The sequence below is a fragment of the Electrophorus electricus genome, chromosome 12 (genome assembly GCF_041902795.1).
Source record: "Electrophorus electricus isolate QZ-2024a chromosome 12, ASM4190279v1, whole genome shotgun sequence".
Lineage (NCBI taxonomy): Eukaryota > Metazoa > Chordata > Actinopteri > Gymnotiformes > Gymnotidae > Electrophorus > Electrophorus electricus.
In genome coordinates this window covers 26,502,501-26,511,330 of record NC_137508.1, presented here as the reverse complement: position 1 = coordinate 26,511,330, position 8,830 = coordinate 26,502,501, and the positions used below count along the sequence as shown (strand labels likewise).

The window sequence follows — 8,830 nt, the reverse complement described above, 5'->3', positions numbered from 1 at the left end:
GTCAATCAAAAAAAGAACACTTGTACCCATCAATCGAAAAAAGAACACTGGTGCCTGTCAATCAAAAAAAGAACCCTTGTACCCATCAATCAAAAAAAGAACACTGGTGGCTGTCAATCAAAAAAAGAACACTTGTACCCATCAATCAAAAAAAAGAACACTTGTACCCATCAATCAAAAAAGGAACACTTGCACCCATCAATCAAAAAAAGAACAGGTGTACCTGTCAATAAAAAAAAACACTGGTGCCTATCAATAAAAAAAACCCACAAAACACTGGTGCCTGTCAATCAAAAAAAGAACACTGGCCCCTGTCAAGCAAAAATGTGTATTTGTGCATATATGTATGCGTGTGTGTGTGTGTGTGTGTGTGCGTGTGTGTATTTGTGCATGTATTTGTGAGTGTATTTTGTGAGTGTGTGCCTTGCCTGTATCCTGAGACCAGTAAAACAGGAGATCTGCACGTCTGAGTGGCTGGGCAGGTTGGAGCCCGTGACATAGTCTGGGCCCTGTGGTCCCCTTGCAGGCTCCTCCCCCATTCTTCTGAGCAGGTGGCTAAACTCCACCCTCTGGGCCTCGGTGGGACACATGTACGGAGGGTCCTCTGCTCCTCTGGGTGTGACACACAAACCTTTAGGCCTGAGGGCCCCTGCAATTCCACTCAGCATTTTCCTTCAGGGCTTATACTACAGATCTCTAATTCCCAAACAAATCCTTTAACTTAACAATATTCGTCACCAGCCAGCCTGAACATATGCTGTTCCTAAAACTATGAAAGTAATTCCTTTAAAATATATCCAAATATCTTTTTTGTGCAAAGTAACAATTCTCAGGAAAATCCTTATTTGGTCAGTAGTGTAAAATATGACCCTTATTTACTGTGATCCAAATAGGCTGTCAAGTGTAAACATTTAGATTAACACTGCAGGAGGTCTTATTGCGTGTACTGGTGTTAGTGGTGAAGATACTACTGAAACTCAAGACGAACTCAAAATTGATAAAAACATGACCAGTTGGCTGAATGAACTGTATGTAATTGTGTGTGTGTTTGTGTATGTAATGAAGTGTTTGTGTGTGTTTTATGCATGTGAGCTTGTGTGCTTTTGTATGCAATTGTGTTCATGTGTGAGCACGTCCGTGTATGTGATTGTACTTATGTGTACTTATGTGTGTGTGTGTGAGTGTGAGTGTGTCACTGACTTGTTGTGTGAGTGTGTGTGTGTGTGTGTGTCACTGACTTGTTGTGTGAGTGTGTGTGTGTGTGAGTGTGTGTGTGAGTGTCACTGACTTGTTGTGTGAGTGTGTGTGTGTGTGTGTGTGTGAGTGTGTGTGTGAGTGTGAGTGTGTGTGTGTCACTGACTTGTTGTGTGAGTGTGTGTGTGTGTGAGTGTGTGTGTGTCACTGACTTGTTGTGTGAGTGTGTACAGGCTCTCCAGGCTTCCAGCTCCACTGACAGCTGTTCAATCTGTAGGGGCACAGCCACCTCTCTCCTCTTCAACAGCTGACTGGGATAGACAGACACACAGACAGACACACAGACAGGCAGTCAGACAGACAGACACACATAGACAGTCAGACAGACAGACACACATACAGGCAGTCAGACAGACAGACACACATAGACAGTCAGACAGACAGACACACATACAGGCAGTCAGACAGACACACACACATACAGACAGGCAGTCAGACAGACACACACACATACAGACAGTCAGACAGACAGACACACAGACAGGCAGTCAGACAGACACACAGACAGGCAGTCAGACAGACACACATAGACAGTCAGAGACACACAGACAGACAGTCAGACAGACAGACACACAGACAGACAGTCAGACAGACAGACACACAGACAGGCAGTCAGACAGACAGACACACAGACAGGCAGTCAGACAGACACACACACAGACAGGCAGTCAGACAGACACACACACACACAGACAGGCAGTCAGACAGACAGACACACACACATACAGGCAGTCAGACAGACAGACACACACACATACAGGCAGTCAGACAGACAGACACACACACATACAGGCAGTCAGACAGACAGACACACACACAGGCAGTCAGACAGACACACACATACAGACAGTCAGACAGACAGACACACAGACAGGCAGTCAGACAGACACACACACAGACAGTCAGACAGAGACACACAGACAGGCAGTCAGACAGACACACACACATACAGACAGTCAGACAGACACACACATACAGACAGTCAGACACACAGACAGACAGGCAGTCAGACAGACACACATACATACAGACAGTCAGACAGACAGACAGGCAGTCAGACAGACAGACACACACACACATACAGACAGTCAGACAGACAGACACACACATACAGACAGTCAGACAGACAGACAGACAGACAGACAGTCAGACGGACAGACACACAGACAGGCAGTCAGACAGACACACACACATACAGACAGTCAGACAGACACACACATACAGACAGTCAGACAGACACACACATACAGACAGTCAGACACACAGACAGACAGGCAGTCAGACAGACACACATACATACAGACAGTCAGACAGACAGACAGGCAGTCAGACAGACAGACACACACACACATACAGACAGTCAGACAGACAGACACACACATACAGACAGTCAGACAGACAGACAGACAGACAGACAGTCAGACGGACAGACACCGTGGAGAGAGAGTGCGGAAAAAAAGCAGGAACAAAAAACATAATAGTCAATGACTGAGAAAGACAAAGTACCAAAATGGTGTGAGAGAATGACAGTTGGAGGGGGGATATGATGTTGGGAAGGGGTGAGGTTGGGGTAAGAGGGAGGAGCTAGAGTGAGGGGGTGGGGTTTGCTTGTGGGTGGTTGGGGACAGGCTGAGGGGTGGGGGTTAGGGTGAGTAGATGGGGTTGGGTTTTTGGTATGTAAAACCTTTCCTTCAAATGCCATGTCAGCTTAGAGACAACATAGTTGACAAAGGAGCAGTTCCCACTGGGTTAAATGTAACATACTCCGAGCGGCACTTGGGTATTACACTGTAGCTCTACCACCAAAAGGCATCCAGTCAAGAGTCACAAACTGACCATTAATATACTATGGTCTTGTTAAATACAGTGGGCCAGATTCATAAAAGCCGACGGTACCCGTGCTATGCTACGCAAATGTGCAGCATGGTATTTAAATCCTATTCATTAAGTTACCATGGCGATAAGTTGTGCACTATGGTCAACTCACTGCTGTGGCAAATTCCTCTGTGTGCCGAGGTGAAAGCCAATCAAAATCAACATGCAAATGAAGCTATGCATAGTAACGAGTCATGCCAAGAGACAGACTGACTAACCCCAGTCGTGAGACCAGTGCTGGAAACTGCCAGCTACATAAGGGCATAATGCATTTGTGGCTTTCAGACAGGCACTGCATGGTGATTTCAGTGACAAAACATCGTTAGAAAAAAGATGATCGAATTCACCTTGGCTTCTTACTGATCCAGACAAGTTCAGGTGGTGTTTTTGGCGGTGTGGTATGAACTCCTAATGTCATATGTGATTGAGAAGAGAACCGTATATCAAGCAACTGGTAAAATATGCTAGCAATCGACATTTATGAACGAGGAAACATGTACTGCTCACCATTACCTGTTAGTGTCACGTTAAATCTCGTACTGGATTTCATGAATTTGGCCCATGATCTGGTAAGTGTAGTTCTACAGACAGGGGAGATTGGAGCTACCACTCTAGTTGAAGGCTGGCAGAAGATCAGACCCTTACCTGGTGTACTCGTACAGGGCTGGGACTATACTGGAGTACTGTCTCCCGATGGCCAGCAGTGCCCCGACATAGCCACAGAGAATGAGCAGCTCATTACAGTGCCTAAGAGTGCGCACACACACGCACGCACACACGCACATGCACATGCACACACACACAGTTGGACCTAATGAGCTAACACACAGGAAGCCTGTCCCAATAGAGCACTCAGTGATTATACTGACTGGTCATACTGAGGATGTTGCGTGTCCCTGTTTAACACACTTACTCACTGCACTTGGTCAGAAGGAGGCGATCAGTCCTGATGTAGCTCAGGAGGTTCAGGACAGGATAGATGGAGTCCACGTTCCAGTCAGGACAGCTCAGCTGCTCTGTGAGGACAGACAGGAGTCAAAAAAGCAGAGCAAACCTAATACGCTAACGTAGCTGGCCACTCACAAACCACTCTTATTAACCGCCCCCCCCCCCCCTCTCTTTTAAACAGGCATGCACGCACGCACGCACACACACACGCACACACACCTCCTATCCTATGCTCCCGCTCACCTTTTATGAACGCGAGGCCGATGGGTAGAGACTTTTCGGGTTCGGGGCTAAGCAGGTAGTACTTCACGGCCTCGTAGACGTCTCCCTCGCTGCTCGCGATCTCTGCCAGCGCTTTGCACTCCTCCAAGCCTGGCAAACCACACTAGAGGACGAGGCATGAACCATGTTCACATGGTACTGGAACACGTGACCACTTATCAGTCCCAGGTTAAAGAGCTTAAGTGTCCTTAAAATTAACTTTTAGTTAAGAATTATAATGACCAACACTTAACTGATCTTGCATAAACAGTAGTAGAGGAGTTCTGTTTTACACTGACCTAATGTACACGATGTCTAGATTTCTTGCAAAACACATGACTGAAAGTTGACTGAATTGACTCAAATTATCTGTCAAAAAGTCTGTGTAATGAGACCTTCTAACAACTAAAAGCAAATGTGAGTGAAGATGTTTATTTGAGCGCACAAACAACAGGAAAGAGTCCAAAAACAGTCCAAACTTCAGATGAGGAGGCAGATAGGGATTCAGATGTGGGCAAAACCAGTGACAAAGCAAGGCAAAGTTCACTGTTAGGACATTAGGGCAGTGTTTGGTGCTAAGAGTGTTATGGCATAAGGGCAGTGTTTGGTGCTAAGAGTGTTATGGCATAAGGGCAGTGTTTGGTGCTAAGAGTGTTATGGCATAAGGGCAGTGTTTGGCGTTATGAGAGTGTTATGGCACAAGGGCAGTGTTTGGCGTTATGAGAGTGTTATGGCATAAGGGCAGTGTTTGGTGTAATGAGAGTGTTATGACATAAGGGCAGTGTTTGGTGTAATGAGAGTGTTATAGCATAAGGGCAGTGTTTGGCGTTATGAGAGTGTTATGGCATAAGGGCAGTGTTTGGCGTTATGAGAGTGTTATGGCATAAGGGCAGTGTTTGGTGTAATGAGAGTGTTATGGCATAAGGGCACTGTTTGGTGTTATGAGAGTGTTATAGCATAAGGGCAGTGTTTGGCATTATGAGAGTGTTTTGGCATAAGGGCAGTGTTTGGTGTAATGAGAGTGTTATGGCATAAGGGCAGTGTTTGGTTTTGGCTAAGTGTCACCTTTTCATGCAGGTCATTTATTTCGGCTGAGCTGCCAGGATAGAAGGCACACAGCTTGGCTAAGAGCAGCTCACTACCAGGGACCATCAACAGGAGCCTTGAAGCTAGATCCCTGCAGGGAAACAGCACACCTCCGGTCTGTTAGGTCCACGGGCGGAACACACACACAATAAACAGAGTTTTAAGTCTCTCTGCGTGTGTACGCATATGTGTGTGTTTTTGTGCACATATGCACATGTACATCTGTGGGCATATGTGTGTTTGTGCGTGTTTGTGTGTGTGTGTGTGTGTGTGTGTGTGTGTGTGTGTTTGACAAAGAGAGTGGTTTGTCAATAATCCATGTGCTACTGCCAGTTCATCTCTACTGCAATGTCTACCATAGTAAATATAAATGATTAACCCTGTAAAACATTACTGTAGTTACTATTAATTAATTTGCTATAGTTTATTTCTATCACCCCAAATGTATATATTGTATACCATGGTGAATGTGGAAAATCGACTAATTTAAGTCATTCTAATATATTACTCAGTGTTATGCAGTTTGATATGCATTATGTATCATAAGAATATTATAGACATGAAAACCATTTCACAAAATCACAAATTCAGAATTTTGCAGGCTCTTATCTACAAGTGCACTGGTCTTGCAGATTAAATGCAGATTACTGTGTGACTGATTTCATAAAGAAAATGTCAAATTTCCAAAAGAAAAAGCTGTAAAAAGTTAAATAATGCAGCCTATGCAGACCACGAAACTGACAGGAGAGTAAGTACCAAACCAAAAGGTGGCGGGTAGGGAGAAGGGATACCTGTTTCCCACACATGGAAAGCTAGAGATAGATGGGGATGACAGAACAGAAGCAGTGAGATTTTAGTCACAGTCTTAAACACACCACACACACACACACACACACACACATACACGCACGCACACACGCACGCACACACGCACGCACACACGCACGCACACACGCACGCACACACGCACGCACAATGATTTAAAACAAGTGTGGAACAATTGTGTATACTATGATGATTCAAAACATCTATGTGATCTGTGATTTGTCAGGAAGTGTGCACTGAGAAACCCTGCACTCTGGTGCGGGGCTGTTACACTTGAAAGATGGAGAAGTCTTCACACTGAAATGAACTTTAAGGCCAGTCTCTGTCAGAGTGAAACATTGCGACCAATCTGATCCCAGTGTGTGGGACTAATGCCTGAAGGTCATTGGAGAGAATCTGGATGTTTTCTGCATGATATCGTGAAGTGTTAAAATGACTATTCAAAGAGATAAGAGTGTGTAAGGACGTTAGTGGTGTAACAGTGTGTAAGGACGTTAGCGGTGTAACAGTGTGTAAGGACATTAGAGGACGTTAGCGGTGTAACAGTGTGTGAGGACGTTAGCGGTGTAACAGTGTGTGAGGACGTTAGCGGTGTAACAGTGTGTGAGGACGTTAGCGGTGTAACAGTGTGTGAGGACGTTAGTGGTGTAACAGTGTGTGAGGATGTTAGCAGTGTATTCTCATTTTAGCCTTAATAGCTCTTTGAAGTGCCTTGTGTATGAAAGGTTCTATATAAATTAACCTGCACTGGCGTGCATAATGAGTGGTGCATCTCTTTATCTATTACCCAGGAATCCATTATGATATCAACATAAAGTAAACTGATGTCAGATCAGTCAGTAGTTGGTGATGATGCAGCCAAACCCTCTTACCAGTGGAAAAAATATAGTAACGACATTATGATATTAATAATAAAACAGTACTCTGAATGATAATAAGTAAAACTGTTCTCAGACCAGTCTGTGTTGAATACGCAGTGGCTGACCTTACCATGTGGGCATGGTCATGTATTTTCTGGCCAGGATCTCCAGGACGTAGTGAGTGGCCCGACTGACAGAGTCTCCCAGAACAGTACCCACACACACTGCCAACTCCAGCTCATTACCCCGGATCAGACTGGCCATTGCCAGCTAAACACACACACACACACACACACACACACACACACACACACACACACACACCATAATTTAATTCAGAAATCATAAAACATTTTTATGTGGCTTGTTTTGGAATTTGAAATGAACCTGTGATACCGATAACTGGACAGGTTGAACCTGAAATGTTTCTAAGGATGTATGCCAGCATGGAGCTGTGGGTGTCAGGGTGGAGCTGAGTATGTCTGGGTGGAGCTGAGGGTGTCAGGGTGGAGCTGTGTGTAGGGATGGAGCTGCATGTAGGGATGGAGCTGCGTGTGTCAGGGTGGAGCTGCGTGTGTCAGGGTGGAGCTGCGTGTGTCAGGGTGGAGCTGCGTGTGTCAGGGTGGAGCTGCGTGTGTCAGGGTGGAGCTGCGTGTGTCAGGGTCGAGTCTGTACCTCTTTGTTGTCTACAGCCAGATGACAGCAGGCTGCCAGAACTGCTCGTCCATCCTGGAAATACCACTCAGCTAGTTCTTTACTCACTTCATGCAACAGCCTGCAGATAGAGAGAGATGGGGAGATGAATGGAGAGAGAGAGAGAGAATGGAACAGTGAATGAGCAAGAAAGAGAAAGAGAAACAGATGAAAAAGAGAATGAAAGAGAATGAGAGAAAGAAAAAGAAATTTTAAAAAATGAGAGAGATCTAAGTGCAGATATGTTTAGATACAGGACCAGTACCAAACGTCTGGACACAAGTGACCGAATGTAGGAGTTTCATTTTAATATGCTTCTAAGACATATAAATAATGATGGTTGACAGTCTATATATGAAATGATTTCCAAAACAATACATATATTAAAGTAAAAATAATAATAATGAAATTTAAATAACTTAATTGCCCTCCAACAAATTCAGAACATCAAGTGCTCAGGGTGCATGGGGAGTCATAGGTGTCTGCCTCATGGATCTGGTTAAGAGAACTCCGAGAGCAGGCAGAGCTGTCAAAGTAAAGGCTGACTTAGAAGAACTCTGAAGAACCTAAAATCTAAGATATTTGTTGAATACAGCACAGTTAAATGTGTGTTATTTCATTGTTTCGATACATGCACTGTTTTTCTAAAATGTAGAAAATATTATATATATATATATATATATATATATATATATATATATATATATATATATATATATATATATATATATATATATATCACACACACACACACTTTATATTTGTTTTAAAATTGCTGGTCTGGCATTAGTTCTGTATTAGAGCTGGTCTAGCGTTAGTTCTGTATTAGAGCTGGTCTAGAGTTAGTTCTGTATTAGAGCTGGTCTAGAGTTAGTTCTGTATTAGCGCAGGTGTAGTTAGTTCTGTATTAGAGCTGGTCTAGAGTTAGTTCTGTATTAGCGCAGGTGTAGTTAGTTCTGTATTAGAGCTGGTCTAGAGTTAGTTCTGTATTAGAGCTGGTCTGGCATTAGTTCTGTATTAGAGCTGGT

General features: G+C 44.2%; 1 protein-coding gene across 3 annotated transcripts in view; it reads right to left on the bottom strand.

The window, feature by feature from the left end:
• wdr17 (WD repeat domain 17) overlaps nucleotides 1-8,830 on the bottom strand; it is a 33,422-nt gene that overhangs the window by 1,936 nt on the left and 22,656 nt on the right. For all 3 annotated transcript variants that reach the window (XM_081724240.1, XM_081724241.1, XM_081724242.1), the window contains 9 exons: nucleotides 7,785-7,884; nucleotides 7,240-7,379; nucleotides 6,216-6,236; nucleotides 5,404-5,515; nucleotides 4,321-4,462; nucleotides 4,043-4,145; nucleotides 3,775-3,876; nucleotides 1,407-1,505; nucleotides 429-612 (listed from right to left, as the gene is read on the bottom strand). In XM_081724240.1, coding sequence (XP_081580366.1) covers nucleotides 429-612; nucleotides 1,407-1,505; nucleotides 3,775-3,876; nucleotides 4,043-4,145; nucleotides 4,321-4,462; nucleotides 5,404-5,515; nucleotides 6,216-6,236; nucleotides 7,240-7,379; nucleotides 7,785-7,884 — 1,003 coding nt within the window. The remainder of the gene's footprint in view (nucleotides 1-428; nucleotides 613-1,406; nucleotides 1,506-3,774; nucleotides 3,877-4,042; nucleotides 4,146-4,320; nucleotides 4,463-5,403; nucleotides 5,516-6,215; nucleotides 6,237-7,239; nucleotides 7,380-7,784; nucleotides 7,885-8,830) is intronic.